Source organism: Haliaeetus leucocephalus, unplaced genomic scaffold (assembly GCF_000737465.1).
Source record: "Haliaeetus leucocephalus isolate CR32 unplaced genomic scaffold, Haliaeetus_leucocephalus-4.0 Scaffold897, whole genome shotgun sequence".
Classification (NCBI taxonomy): Eukaryota; Metazoa; Chordata; class Aves; order Accipitriformes; family Accipitridae; genus Haliaeetus; species Haliaeetus leucocephalus.
The window spans coordinates 1,043,238-1,058,687 of record NW_010973333.1 but is presented as its reverse complement, the minus strand read 5'-3'; the positions used below and the strand labels follow the sequence as shown (position 1 = coordinate 1,058,687).

The window sequence follows — 15,450 nt, the reverse complement described above, 5'->3', positions numbered from 1 at the left end:
TGTCTGTCTGCTTCATTTTCAGCTCATCAAAGCAGGGTCATGATGATTCTCTTTGTCCTGGAGATGGAGTGGGTGTTGAGCACCGGACAAGACAAACACTTCACGTGGCACTGTTCAGAGAGTGGCCAGCGGCTGGGAGGGTACCGCACCAGCGCAGGCGCGTGTGGCCTGCAGTATCCTTTGCTGAGCTCTCAGTTTTACTTCTCTTTGGTACTCAAACAGCCCTTTTAGTTTATTTTTCTAGTTGTCCTCCAAATTTTGTGCCCTGTATAGGTTCAGTGCTTTGTGAGAGAAACTGTTATTTAAAGCCAATTTTAAAAACCGTCTGTTCTCCTTGCTTTGTCTCCTTAATGCGCAGTGGCATATTTAGGTCTAAGCATTTTGAGCGAAACAATGGGCGATCTGCAACCTATTGTGGTCTGCTGTTGTAATAAATATGGACAGGGCCTTCATTTAAACATGCAGTGCATGCTTTCTTCTAAGAATTAATGGTAGCAAAGTAGGTCGGTGATCAGGTCAGTGGGCCTGTGTGTATGCATGGTAAAAATTAAATGACTTTAATATAAAATAATGAGTACTTGTCCTTCACTCTGGAACAGCCCACTATATATTGGGAATTTGGGTTAACTAAAGAGTAAATGGCTCCAGAAATGGCACTCAGGTGGCTTATTCACCTAGAGCTGCCCCAGCTGCCTGACAATAAAAGAAATATTAATTCAGCTTTATTGCAAATGAAAAGGGAAGTGGAAAAGTATGAGCTCTTAGGCTGAAACCAGGGGTTAGCATAAACAGAATTTTAGTGCCCTGTAGTGTATGTGGTATAGCTGATGTGTGTTTCACTAGTTCATGGGAAGTACGACTGACACAAATTTACTGTCTGAACATGGACTTCTTTGTATCATCTGGTCATTCAGCCAATCTAAATAGCATAAAGACCAAATTTAATTTTTAATTAAATGATAAATACTTTTGAAAGTGTGATGCAGGAATTTGTCCTGTATTCCCTAAATCTCTCTAGAGAATGGATCATTTTGAGTGATTTAAAATTTTGGAGGACCCTTTAATTTGGGTCATCAGATCATGCTGGTGGAGGGCAGGGAAAGGGAGAATCATTGACAAATATTGCAAAAAGCTTGGCAGTACCAGGAAAGTGGGTCTTTTTCCCCAGTGTCCTGTGTGCATAAAATCAGTGCTAAGCAGTTGCTCCTTAAATATCCAGTATGGACTCTGAATGTGGAATTAAAGTGGACAAAGAGGTCAGAATCTGTCCAGTTAGGTGGTTCCAATAGGTGGTTGAATGAGTCCAGATTTTATTCAGTTTAGAATATGAAGTGTGATGCACCTGATGTCACTGACACTTCCCCAAATATGACATAAAACAATACCCTTTCATTGTATTCATAAACTTAACTATAATGAAGAAGCAGTGTGGTGGGCTGACCCTGGCTGGACGCTGGTGCCCACCAAAGCCGCTCTGTCACTCCCCTCCTCAGCTGGACAGGGGAGAGAAAATAGAACAAAAGTCTCATGGGTCGAGATAAGGACAGGGTGAGATCGCTCAGCAATTACCGTCACGGGCAAAACAGACTCAACTTGGGAAAATTAGTTTAATTTATTGCCAATCAATTCAGAGGCACTACCACCGTCGCTGATGGGTTCGGTCTTGGCCAGCAGCGGGTGCAACTTGGAGCCAGCTGGCATTGGCTCTGTCAGACATGGGGGAAGCTTCTGGGAGCTTCTCACAGAAGCCGCCCCTGTAGCTCCCCCGCTACCAAAACCTTGCCACACAAACCCAATACAAGCAGAAAACTAGTAATAGTTATTTTATACAGTTTGGGGAAGGGAAAGAGAGAGTGTACACCATCCAACTCTAGCACCTAAGTTAGAAAGCCTGGGGAGATGACTCCTCTGTTCATGGCAAAGGGCTACTTCAAAGGTGTTTCACAACAGAAACACAAATTGTGTCCGCTGGAATAGTCTTTTTTTTTCCTCACTCTTTGTTTTACTCAGGGAGACTGCACTATTAATATGAACAGGTATGAGCTTGATCCCTAAAAGGACACTCTGAATACCTCCTTGAGACTGGAGCACTATTCACGAGGTTGCAGTATACTTGTGTTAAAAGAATTAACAAGTCATGAAAGGAATGCAAAGCTTGTATAAGCAATGTATTTTCCTCAGCATTTACCCATCAGATTTGATGTGGAAACCCGACACGTGTTTGTTGGTGATCATTCTGGGCAAGTGACCATACTCAAACTAGAGCAAGAGTCCTGCAGCCTTGTTACAACATTTAAGGGACACACAGGTAAGGCCTCAGGAGACCCAGTTTGGTCCTTCATCATGCTCAGCATCAGGGTGGTTTGACTCTCCTGTGAAACACTAGGATGGCTTGTGTCAGTGCATAGCATGGAAGGGAGATAGACCTTCAATGGTCACTACAGCTCAGGGAAGTTTATTCTTTATTGGTAAAAATGAGAGTGATTGGACTTCTGGTCAGAAAAATTCTATGGCAGAAAATGCCCCAATCAGTAGCTGCTAATTAGAACAGAGTAAGACTGGAACAAGTTGTAGTAATTCTTGGGGGAAAAGGATGCTCCTCAAGGAAAGACCCATGCTGGGACTTGTGCCTCATCACACTTTAAAAACAGCAACCCTGGGATGTGATCCTGCCATCTAAGAGAAGAAATGGCGGTCGGCATTTTCTCTCCATATCCTTCCTCTGTTTGAACACTAATAGCTCAATCACAAGGTAGCACACGGTAGTTCAGTCCTCGTGCTGGGATACTGTGAAGATGCCCATAATATTCCACACTTCTCTTTTGTAATCTCCTGGGAATGATGGAGATGAAAGCTGTGTAGTCACACCATGACTATCCTTCTATCGTGCTTTACCGCTCAGTGGATTCATCTATGTGAGTGGCAGCAGAACCCTCTGCCTGCAGAAGAGCAGGATGGGGCTTCAGTAGGTTTTCTAGGCTGTTAGTTTTCAACTGGCAAGCACAGTGGCTGCATGGCCTTTGCTAAAGAGACCTGCATTTTAATCACTCTCCCTATTTTTGGTTGTATCTCTTTATATATGTTTAGCTACATTCCTGTCTTCCACTTTCTGTAATGAAATGACTGTTGTGTGCATCTCCTGTTTCAGGTGGTGTCACTGCTCTCTGTTGGGACCCAATACAGCGAGTTTTATTCTCGGGCAGTTCTGATCATTCCATTATAATGTGGGATATTGGAGGAAGAAAAGGAACAGCCATCGAGCTGCAAGGACATAAGTATGTTCAAAGCCCTTCCTCCTGCTTTCATGGGAGAAAAGCTAAAGGTAGAAGCCACATCAGGAAACAAACAGCCCAAAGGTTACAGTCTTCACAAGCCTCAAGCTTGTATCTGTGACCCCCTGTGGTCCATATACAACAGAAATAACTTGCTTGTAGTGTTTTTCAGCGTTGGGTCCACAGGCTGGTTTGAGAGGCTACAAAAGGTGATGAAGGAAAGCACGATATCTATAATCCTGAATGTGTTATGTCAGAGCCTGCACCTTTATTGGAAAGAGGAGGGCCCTCAAATGAGAACAGCTGCAGGGAAATTCTTGCTTTTTAGGTGTCAAGGTCCTTCCTTCCCCTAGAGGGAGCATCAGGCTTGACAATTATTCCTTTTTTTCCTCCACGCTAACTTTTTCCATGCCACTTTACCTACAGCCTGAATTCTAAGTAATGTGCTTTACCCATAGGGGCCTTCACCAACTCCTCAATGCAAAGAGGCTTCATCTTTGCACGTACAGACCTCACATTTGCGTGGCATAGTAGGTGTCTTTTGAAGAACTACACCTGTGCTGGGCGTTGAGTAGAGGTCAGAATGGCTCTAGCTGCGATGACCTAGCCTTTTAGTATTGGCAATGCAATGAGTTTGTTTCAGTGTACTGGGAGTGCATATGTGTGGGACTTTTGTGCCAGGCTCAGGTCTGGAGAGGCAAAATCCCACAGTGGTTTTGGTCTAACAGTTTCTTACATATTCATATGTTTCTTCTCAATGATGCCACGCTCTGCTGAGTGATTTGGATGCTGCTGGGATTTCAGAGCACTGCAGAGCTCTTGCTGAAATTCCCAGGTCACCCTCATACCCTACCAGTGGTGCTTGCTAATGCACTGCTGCTAGATTTATTGAAGTGAAAATTAGTTCTCCTAATATGGAGTTAGCCTCTGGATCTTAATCTGTGGCATGGCTGTTGGCTTGCACTGTACAGCATAGAGACCTGGTCCTAAGGGACATAAGAAACATTTCACCTGATGGTGCTGCTGGTGTTGGTAGGCGGGCGCTGGGAAGGCAGGCTGTGTCGTACCAAACTGTCCTGTAAACTCCTTCCCCTCTGGAAAAGTAGCCACGTGCACAAGAATACGTGTTAGCATGGAAGTCCTTTGGATAGACAAGACCAGTGGTGGTAGCAAAGAAAACCAAATGTTGTGGGTTATTTCCAGTTGCTGTATGCTCATTTACTGTCTTTTCATAACTTTGGTTTTTTTTCTATAGCAGTGTTGTATGGTCTTTGTTTCCCAGGTTGTAAATAGCTTGAGATGAGGCCTGGTTTTCTTTCTTTTATGAAAGAATGAGCACGGTTTTGGGGGTTTAAACTGACTTATTTCTCCCACGTTGCTTTTAACTTAAAAGAAGAAGCAAAAGCACCTAAATCTTCTACCTTACCTTGGGAAGGCTTAGGAGCAATTTAGTGATTCCTATATTATTTTTGAAACTCTCTATGCTTGTTAGTGCTGAAAGAAAATCTTCAGTAGTTTCTCAGCGCTTCATTCCTAGATGTTGCAGAGATTTATGAAAACAAAGTTGTTCCTCACTTTCTGACAGAAAGGTACCTTACCAGGGCTGCATTTATGCATCCAGATGTGCCTTTGGAGAGGGCTGGAGCTGCAGTTCTGTTCAGGCTTCCCAGTGCATCTGGGACCTCCCATCTCAGGAGCAGCAAAAGTAGTTATCAGAACAGGTCTTTGCTTTTGTGGATGCTGCCCACATGGGCGGCACTCTGGTCTGGTCCCAGCTGGACAGCAAAGACTGATTTGCATCTGATGGATGCCATGTACACTGAGGGGAGAGAGAAACATATGAGCAAACAAGTGGTTTCTACTGCTTTATTGTATATTCTATGCTTACTTGCGTACTAGCCATAGATGGTTGATTAGTAACTGTCTTGTTTCTTTTTCAGTGATAAAGTTCAGTCTCTCTCCTACGCTCACCACACTCGGCAGCTCATCTCCTGTGGTGCAGATGGGGGAATCGTCGTCTGGAACATGGATGTTGAGAGGCAGGAGGTAGATACTCAGTTCTTGTCGGTTTGGTCTGAAACAGACTTGGGAAGAAGGGGCCTTTCTAAAATGTGCAACTTTCAACCTGAGCAAGATCATTCCAGGCTTTAAAAATGTTTTTGGACATGCTCCAGTTGTTATACAGCAATTATGCTGTGCCTCTGATAATATAGTACAGGGGAAATTGTCTGGCAGAAAATGCATATTAAGTAGGCTGCTAAACAGCTCTTACCCTTTACATTACTGTTCCGAAAGACATCTTCTGAGGAGGGTAGTGTGAGATGTTCTGCTTTGTTTCTCAGGACGTCATGAGAAACATTGTCAGTTCAGAGGTAAATGGATTGATAATGGTTGATAATTATTATGGGGTTTTAAGGAAACAAAACAAGAAAGCTCTTTGTCATCTCTGGAAACCTGCAACCCAGGGGTTTTTTTCCTGTTCTTGCTAAAAAGACATTTAACTAGGGCTTCAATCTCACCCGCTACTCGGTCTTGCTTCCCTCTGGTGTAACCACATAGAAGCAGGCCAAACAATGACTTTGCCGATCCAGACAGTTAGATTTCACCCACGCGCTCCTAATTGCTTTTGTGCTGCGTGGCCTATGAATGCAAGTGGGTGCAAAAACACACCCCGGGTCTTCGGTGCTGTGGGAGCAGCCTCCGCTCAGCAATTGCTGAGACCTGACTCAGAGAGAGGGAGCGAGCACGGCGCTGAGGGAGTCAGGCATCAGCCCTGCTCGGCAGCCTGGCAAATCCTGGTAACATGAGTCACGGCAAACCTCTGCCCTGTTCCTGCAGGGGTTAGGAAGGCACCCCCAGCCCCTGCAGTGGGTAAGTGTGAGCAAGGCTTTTGGCAGCATGGACTTTCACCAGCTTTGCTGGTTCTCAAGGGTTTTGGCCTCCCCAGGTTGTGTTTGTCTCCCTTGAGCAAGGAGGAAAGCTAAGTGGAAAATTGGATTTAAAAAAACTACTGAAATGGGCATAGGCAGGAACTGAGCTCCCTTTTTTATCTGGATTAGCATTCCAGTTGGCTCTCTTTAATTGCTAATCTAATAGCCAATTATGTCATCAGCTCCAACAGTGAAACGAAAGCAGAGTGGCTTCCTTCTTCCCAGCAGATGTTTCATTTTTGCTGCAACTCAAACATTCAGAAATGAAAACCTTTATTTATTTGCTGCCTTTGAAAGGCTACAGTAAGGGTTAAGACTGGCTGGCTGCAAAACAGGCAGCAAAGCTGTGAGAAGGCTGGTTTTAAAAGTGGAGGAGAAATATAATTAGCTAAATGAGAGCTTAGCAGCAGGTGCTAATGGGTGCGCTGCTTTGTCAGACTATGGCTATGTGGGCTTGTTATCAGTAGTGCAATAGGGTGTTCATGGTGCTAAACCACTCCTGAAACATGAACCTTTGAGATTTTAATACCAAACCTTGGTTTGGGGTCCTGGAGCATTTTCCTCTGGATTTTGGCTTTGGCATTTTTGCCCTCATTTAAGGGTTTTCTCCATGTGATGTGTGCTCAGTACTCACCTTGATGCTATCAGATTTTCCCACATCTGCGAGATTGCATTAGAGTGAAGTCTGCCATTTTAGCCCTTGATTCTTTATTTTAATCTCAGTTTTTAAAAAGCTATAAGGCAACAACATCTGAAAGGTGCTAGAAGCCGTGTTTCTATTTGACTACAAAGCGGTTACTTGTCACAAGCAAAATGTCATCTTCATCTGTTGTTTTCAGATGCTTAAGTGATGAAAACTTACACACGCAGGTGTAAATCTGTAGGCATTAAACAGAAAGACTGTTGTGCGTAGACAATACAAGGATTTGCCCCAGCAGAAAGAACTGCCTTCAGAGTAACTGGCAGAAGAAGCTGAAGCACGTGGTTGCTTTATTGCTGGGGGTCAAAGCTATCCTGGGAGCTGAGAGTCTCATCAACCTTACCTTATCTTTGCTTGGCTTTTGTATTATTTTTAAATCTCAGTCTCAGCTGTGTTTCTTGCCATTTTAAATTGCAGCATGTAAGAAGCCAGTGGCTCTGATAAGACAACCACGGTTTGCCAATAGCGCTTCCTCACAAAATATTAAACATAATTTAGTGTTTATTTAATCTTGTGTGGTTGGTGGGGCTGGTTGGGAACATGAGGCAGCGCTGGCAGGGCTGTCCTGGTGTGACTGGGGCTGCCCTGCTGCAGGGACAGGACGGACCCGCTTGCCAGCACAGGCTTTGGGCTGAGCTCTTGTCCTGGTGGGGCAGAGAAAGGAGAAGTCATCATCTGCTGGGAAGGAGTGTCGGTCTTGCTAGGCCAGGTTAGGACAGACAGACTGACAGCCAGCTGGAGAGGCATCAAGAGCCAAGACTCTTCCTGAGTCTCATGTCCCCTGGAGGGATTCCTAAACACTGTGGGGAGACGTGCTTCGTGTCCTCCAGCAGCCCAGTGCAAGACAAGTGTCAGGGGACCCAAATGTAGGGGAGGAGATGGGCTGCCCCCTCCATGTGCCTCCCTGCCACTTCAGGCGTTTCTTGAGCTCTTTCAGGATCTGGCAAGACTTGCTTCCCTACAGGGCATCTGGTCCATGCTACACTGCACAGCAAAACCTGGCTGCAGGAGAGAGAAATGCCTTTAATATTTTCTTTCTTTAAGTCTTCTTACCCGCTTCATCCGCAGCATGAGTGCAAAACTATGCACTGTGTTAGGAAGTAGACGACCTTCCTTCCATCATCTTTGTGTAAAAGCAGGGAAAAGAGCTGGTTTCGGTTTTAGGCTTTTTCAGGTGAATCTCATCTTTCTCCCTGCTATGTGTGATTTGTAGCCCAGATACCTCTGACAGCAGGAACACCTCTTACAGTATTAAAGAAAGAAATAAGAAAAATAACAAAACCACATCAGTATTTTAGATACTTTCCCCTTCCTTCCAGATGAGTAGCTTGACAATGGGAAATACTAATTGCCCCCAGTTCCCACCAGAGGCACTAGCAGATGGTAAATGCTGTCCAGACAGGACAGAATATTTTTATATGATTAATTCCAGACTTGGAGAGGTGGGGGAGGCTTTGTCTGTTCCTGTGTTATTTTTGTGGTCTTATAATTGAACTCTGCTTCATGATTTGGGTGAGAATTGTTCCTCCCATGTCCTTCAAGGCTCAGAGCTGAGCCAAAAAAGACATCCCAGGGAACAGGCAAAATGGCATCTTGTGAAAATGGGGATTCTTAATCAAGTTTAATTGGCCACATTACTGCACCCCAATACACCTTTCTTGTCCTGTCTCTAGGCCCCATTGGAAGCTTTTCTGTTTGTTGCTCACTCCCGCTTTGCGTTTATGTGTGTGTGTGTTGCAGACCCCAGAGTGGCTGGATAGTGACTCCTGTCAAAAATGTGACCAGCCTTTCTTCTGGAACTTCAAGCAAATGTGGGACAGTAAGAAAATAGGCCTCAGGCAGGTTTGTATGCGTCCTTCACTGTGTTAACATAGTGCAGTTAGGCTTTTCTCTCATAACAGATCGTGGTAACCTTTTTTTCCCCTAAAGCCTTGAGAACTTGCGCTTTGTTCTTCCACTGAGTGCTCATTAGTGGGACAGCAGGCTTGCCACTGATGAGGCTTGGTTTTGTGGTCGGAAGGAACACACTTTTTTCTTCTATTTTTTTTTTTTTCCCTCCCCCCCCCCCCCCCGACCCCATAGCCAATGCGGGTAATAGGCCTTGGGCTGAGTAAATTGTTTTTGAGCCTTCCGTAGCTTTAGTCATGTGGGATTTTGCTTATTGTTAGTTGAATGTGCTGTAGATAGAATTTTGCAGCTGATTTTTGGAGATTGTGCTGGAACAAAAGCTGTTTTCAGTGAGGTTGGGTAAACATCTGTAACTGCTCAGGCTGCAGTGGAAAAGGCTTATTGGTCTGCTTGGAACATGCTGCTGCATTTTCCTGCCCAGCGGGAGGGGGCTGCGGATCGCAGACTTTTGGGAGAGCTGCGTAAAAGTGCTGAAAGGGATGTTCTCATGGAGCTTGGAGAAGTCAGGTGTCTGGGGCAGAGCAGAGCTGCATCTTCTCTTTATGTGACGCTCGTCACTGCAGAGCCCGGCTGTCCTGCGGCCGGTGAGGCAGCCTCGCAGTCCTACACAGCCAGCGCATGAGAGAACATGAGGCGGGTAGCGTCAAAATGCAGAAACACTAGTGCTTCTGGGGCTGAAAATGGCCCAAGGAGTTGACCAAGATGATTAGATGGTAGGTGTTTACACTTAGAGGCTGGGATGGGACTCTAGAATGATGCTATGCTAATGTAGCCCTGTCCTACCTCGACCTGGAGATGTTTTAATGTGTTGCGTGCTGCTGAGTGGTGGTGTCATCCCCTATGCCCACAAAGAGAGACTGCCAGGGACGGGGGTAATTACAGCTCCCAACCCTGCGGCAGATGCCCGGCTGGCTGGTACTCATCTTCTGGGTGCGTAGCGGGGCTCTCTGTCCTGTCCTTTCATCTCTAGCTGTGCTAATGAAAAGAGGACAGCTTGGACTTCTTTCTTCCACCTTCTACCCAGTTGAAACCCCCCTGTAACACTGGTCACGCTCAGTGTAGAAGCCCTGACCCGCAGCTACATCCATAGATGCCAAGTGGTGGAGGCAGCAATAATTTACTGGGTGGTGTATGGTGTCACCCTGGGGCTTGGGGGAGAGGTAGAGTCCACCTAGCCTGGGTGGTGCTTTATCTGCCTCTTCCCAGCGTCCCTGCTAGTGATCAGCTGCTGCTTGCCCCAGGTAGTAGAGGAAGGGGAAAAAAAGTAAGATTCCCCCCACACACCCCATTTATTCTGAAGTCCTTGCCTGTTTTCCTTCATCTCCCTTGGAAGAGTCACTTCCCTGTTTGCTGCAGCCTCAGCTGGGTCTTGCTGGAGTGAGATGGTAGAGCCAGTGGGACCTGAGCAGTGACCTACCTGGGTTTGTGGCTGAAGATGTCTTTCCGCATGTTGTCTCCTATAGCACCACTGTCGGAAGTGTGGGAAAGCTGTCTGCGGCAAATGCAGCTCCAAGCGCTCCTCCATCCCGCTGATGGGGTTCGAGTTCGAAGTGAGGGTCTGCGATAGCTGTCACGAGTCCATCACGGATGAAGAGTAAGTGTGGACGCTGAGCCGGCTTGCACTGGAGTGGGGCAAAACTCCTGTGTCTGGGAGAGCCTGGGCAGATGCAAGGCTCCAGGAGGGAGCAGCCCAGCAGGGTTGTCCCTGGGCTGTTTCAGCAAACTGGGAGGGATAGCGAGGCTTCCACCTCTGCTCCTCTCATGCCAGAAAGGTCTCAAAGTGGAGTTTACAGGGAGGTTGCTGAATTAATGACTCACAGCAGCATTCAAATACTGATTTCCTCGATAGGGAACATTTTGGGGGAAAATCCTGCAATCACAGCCTTTGCTGATTTTTGGATTTCTTTCTTCAGGCGGGCGCCCACAGCCACTTTCCACGACAGTAAGCACAACATCGTTCACGTACACTTTGATGCCACGAGGGGATGGCTGTTGACCTCAGGGACAGACAAGGTTATTAAGGTAGGAGTGAGGAGGTTACTCTAGCTCCTGTATCTCATTTCCCCTTCCACTGCCATGTGGTGGCAGGTATGTCCTAACCAGCTTTCTTCCACCTAGAGACCTCTCACTGATGGACTTCTGCCCAGTAAGGACCAAGGAGGTCTTGGTCTGTGAAGTTACTGCCTGAAGGGGCTGGGACAAGTGCTCACTGTAGCTTTTCCTCTGGGGGGACAAACTGTATTTCGACATAGTGAATCTCAGTTTGTGCAGCTAGGTAAAGAAATAGCTAGAATAATGAGTAAGTTTATAGCAAAGCTTGAATAATTAAAAAAAAAACCCACACAAACTCACTATGTGTTATGACTATACTAATCATTCAAGTTAGCAATATAGTATGGGGTTTTTGGTTTCTCTTAAGGCCAGCTGTGAACCTGGCTCCTGAGGGTAAAGCATAGTGACATACAGAATGTCATTTGGTCAACCTCCTCCAGTCTGATGCGAGTGCTGGAAAATTAAATCAAACTTCTTCAGACTTGCTGCATCCACCTCTAACTATGTAACCTCTCTTAAGAGAAAAAAAAGTCATAGAGATGACATTATATACTACATTTTATTATCCTTTACCATCACTCACTATGTTGTTATATTTTATTATATTAACAGCTGTGGGATATGACACCAGTAGTTTCTTGATGATACGTCAGTGGAACTTACAGAAGAAACAGATTTCCTAACCCTAATCATACTGCAGAAGATAGGTAATGCTGGGTGCATATGGCAGATCAGAAAGGAACTAATGTGTTTACGATTTTACGTCCTCTGCTTGATCAAGGCTGAACATTTGCACGAAGACTCTTTCCACTTATTCTCAAAATATACAAGAAGGTATTTTTTTAACTAATGGTTTGTACAATCTGACCGGTTGTCTTGAGTTTGTTTGGAAAATCCGTGTGTGGTGCAATTTTTAGTTTTTATATTTCACTATGTCAACAAACTTGCTGCTTTGTACAGAGGGTTCTTGGGTTGCGTCTTACCATGTGAGTTTTCGGGATCAACATACTGTGTAAGGCAATCGGCTCTCCCCACAGCGAGTACCTATTGATTTGGGATGTTTTGGGATGTTTCTGCTGACCACGCTCTCTCTCCAGTGGAAGAACTCTAGGCATGGTGTTGCATGTTCTCTGGGTGCATCACCGAGGAGCTGATGGACTATTGCAATTCCTAAAAGGGCTCTACCATTTACTTGTCCTAGCAGACATCATCCAGAGAGCATTTTATTGGTTTGTAGCAGCTAAAATCCAGCTTCCCGCCTCTTTTCTTGCTGCACAAGTCGCAAAACCAGGGGGCCAGGTTGCTTAGCAACTAATTTCTACAAAAGCTGAAATACTTTTCCAGCTCAGAGCATTACGAGGAGCACACAGACCTCTGTGAGTTTGATGAGGCTGACAAGCTGATTCAAATTAAATTATTGGCAACAGGAACTTTTGGGACAGTGTGCATTGGGAGAGGGGGGGCAGGCAGATCTGAAACTGGTCTAGGTCTGAAAAGTCTGGTTTACCTCTACCTCTACCTTGTGCAGCAACATTTCAGCATTTATACCTGTCTGTGTTGTTGAAGATGAATTTGATTTTCCTGGTTAGTCATATTTATTTTTTAAAATGCTGATGGTTTTTATTAATTTCCTCTATATATAGACCAGAAACTGATACTGCTGAACGACGCCCATTCTCCTGTTGTCATATTTTACGGTTTCTTTTAAAAATAAAAATTATTTAAAAACCTGGATTGACCCAAATTACCTTTTTGGAAGGAAGTTGTCAAGGCGAATAAACAAAAAGAGCCCTTTTTTTCCAAAAGGGTTCTTCTCTGAAGAGTCAACCCTCTGTTCCTTTAATCCATTTCACTTTTTAGCACACTGTTGCTCATGTGCTTCAAAGAAACTGGTGTAGAGAACAGAACTGCAGACCAGAACTAGGGCTTTCCTGCATCTCCTATTTAAGCAGGCCTCATGGTCTGTAGCTGCTGTGACAGCATGTCAGTGGTGCTCAGTCTTGCCCCATTTTGGACTTTAATATTCCCCTCTGAAGGAGGGAGGCCGTGATATTTACCACTACAGAGCACATTGCTACCTAGAGAAGCTTTATGGTTTTCTTTGAGTGATAATGCCAAAAGAAAATAAAGCTTCTCCTTTGTTTGCCCAGCAGTAGTTCACTTCTGAGGAAACAAAAAGGTTAACACAATCCATGGCATTAATTCTAGACTGGTGAGCTGCCAGAGTAAAGGGTGAGTGGACTTTCATGTGCGTGTTGCAGGACTGCTACATATTTTCAGGGAAACTTCTCTTTTCAAACATTCTATAAACTGTGCTTAAGCATTTTGCAGTCATGTTCTCTGAAATGATGCCACCTTGGCTTTCCTGGTCATACAGCCTGTTGTTGGTTCCCCTCTAGGCAGCATATTTTAAAGCATATTTTCAAGTATAATTCACACAGCACTAAAAAGATTCTTTTTCCAGCTTGAATGTTAATTGTTTTCTAAGTCCTCCCACTTTCTCTCCTGGAAGCTAGATGCTTTTTTACTCTTGGAAGGCTTTTCGTTACACCTTGTGCATGTTTTCTGATGACTGAAGTGTTCTTGGCTGACAAAGCTATGCAAGATGAGCAAGTTGCCTGCCAATATTTCACTCCAGCTGGAGAAGATGTATGAAACTTTGCTGGACTATGCTGTTCCACGTTACCTTGGGCTCAGGGCCTGTTGGCTGAAGACCTGACTTGCTTTGCTCTGCAGAGAGTATCCCTCCTGGTGGCAGAAACACGGGAGCACTGAAGTGCACTTAAATCACTGTTCAGCGCTCTGTTCCTGAGGAGACAGCGGTTGCAACAAGCCTGGGATTCCAGCGTGAATTGTGCTTACACTGATGGAGTGGTGGAGTCAGCAAGCTGAGGATCTGCCCTCAGGTCAACACCTAGTCCTTTTGAACACGTAACGTTCAAACAGAGGTGAGGAATTGACTCCAAAGGACACTAAATTGGGGAGCGAGGTGTGTTTGGACTGTTCTGCAGTAAACTCTTGGCCACCCCCGCATTCTCTCCCAAGGAGTTGTGGTTTCTGTGTTTCTTATGGGTGGATGTTGTGTATACAAATCCATTGTGCAAAATTTCCCTTGCTGTTCTTTCTGACTGAACTACCAGCAGGGTTGTCTTGCAGTCTCAGGACAAACCGGTCTTGGCTTAGAAACTGATATAAGCTGAAAGGGAAGTTGAGGGGGAAAGGGAAGTTTGTCCCTTTGCTATGACCTTAAGAGCTATAATGTAGAGATGAGAAGGGAAAAGAGGTGTCTCTACTTCAAACAATAATTCCTTTACCTCCCAAATGAAACAAGAAGGATTTGATGTTGGGAGAGTTAAAATGCCTGCCTTCCTGTTCTGCTATGTTGGGGTAACAATCTCAGTTTCTTCTGTCTTCTAGATCTGCACAAAAAGGTATCCCTGTTGCCTGGTCCTTTTCTTTCCATTTTAGTTGCTGAATAACAAATCTGTGCTATTAATTGCATTATTGGGGGGGATGTCTTTTGGTACAGATGTAAACTAAGCGGCACCCCCCCCACACACACACCCACACACACTCAAACGAAGTAGGGTCCCCTTTCCCCAGGGTTGCTGAAGTGCAGCAGCAGGCTTTTAGTGGTATCTCCTGCTGTGCCAAGGGGCGTGCAAACAATGCTGGCCGCCTTCTGCTCTTTGCTTTAGAAAAATTGATTTTCATTTCTCTCTTAGCTGGTGTTTCCTTGGGGGAGGAAGCAGTGTTCTTCAGAGCATCTACCTGCCATTTTTGGCTTTAAAATGAAGAATATCTGTAGCGCTTAGGTGGGTGATGGGGCAGGTGCTGGTCACATACACAGTGCCTGGGCAGCTGACTTGAGCTGCTTGTGTTCCAGGTGGCTGAAGGAACATCAACCTGAGCCCCAACCTTCAGTCTTTTTAAGCTGAATATACTTAAGTAAAAGGAAAAGTATGTGGGCAACTGCTTGCAACGATAGCACTGATGGTGCTTCCATCTGCAGGAGACTAACATTGTGGTTAGTGATGGTTGAAACAGGGTAGTGCCTAGGGCTAAAAGTCAGCCAGTGTGACAGAGAATAGTCCCAAATGGTGGCATTAGTGTGCTCAGTTGTTAGCACTCTTGTCTACAGCTGCTTTTTATAGTGAAGCCCAAATGCCCTCCCCACCTGGTCCTCTGGAATGTGAGGCCATCACCTGAATGTCAGCACAGTGACTCTTACAATGTCAGAAGTGATGGCTGCGCTTTGCCCGAGAGGGTGGAGTGAGTATCTCCAGTACCTGGAAAAGGAGGGATGTGTTCCTTCTGGGGGGAGTTGGCTGCTGGTAAGAAGGTGGATGGCCGGATGCACAAAAAGGATTGTGCATGATCCAAAAAAGACGTAGGGGGAAAAAAGGTTTACTTTATGCCTGCTGCGGAAATCACTGTTAGAGAGGAATATGCCACTTTTTTTTTCCCAACTGTGTCCAGTTCTGGGCTCCCCAGTACAAGAGAGACATGGACATACTGGGGAGAGTCTAAAAAAGGGCCACAAAGATGACAAAGGTACAGGAGCACCTCTCCTACGAGGAGGAAAGAC

At 45.4% G+C, this 15,450-nt stretch overlaps 1 protein-coding gene across 1 annotated transcript in view; it reads left to right on the top strand.

Annotated features, from left to right (window-relative positions):
* WDFY2 (WD repeat and FYVE domain containing 2) overlaps nt 1-12,589 on the top strand; it is a 65,720-nt gene extending 53,131 nt beyond the window's left edge. Inside the window, exons 5-12 of the mRNA XM_010583355.1 lie at nt 23-173; nt 2,196-2,308; nt 3,149-3,275; nt 5,213-5,318; nt 8,643-8,744; nt 10,274-10,404; nt 10,724-10,832; nt 11,475-12,589. Of these exons, the coding sequence (XP_010581657.1) occupies nt 23-173; nt 2,196-2,308; nt 3,149-3,275; nt 5,213-5,318; nt 8,643-8,744; nt 10,274-10,404; nt 10,724-10,832; nt 11,475-11,504 (869 nt within the window). The 3' untranslated portion in view covers nt 11,505-12,589. The remainder of the gene's footprint in view (nt 1-22; nt 174-2,195; nt 2,309-3,148; nt 3,276-5,212; nt 5,319-8,642; nt 8,745-10,273; nt 10,405-10,723; nt 10,833-11,474) is intronic.
* Nucleotides 12,590-15,450: the final 2,861 nt, after the last annotated feature.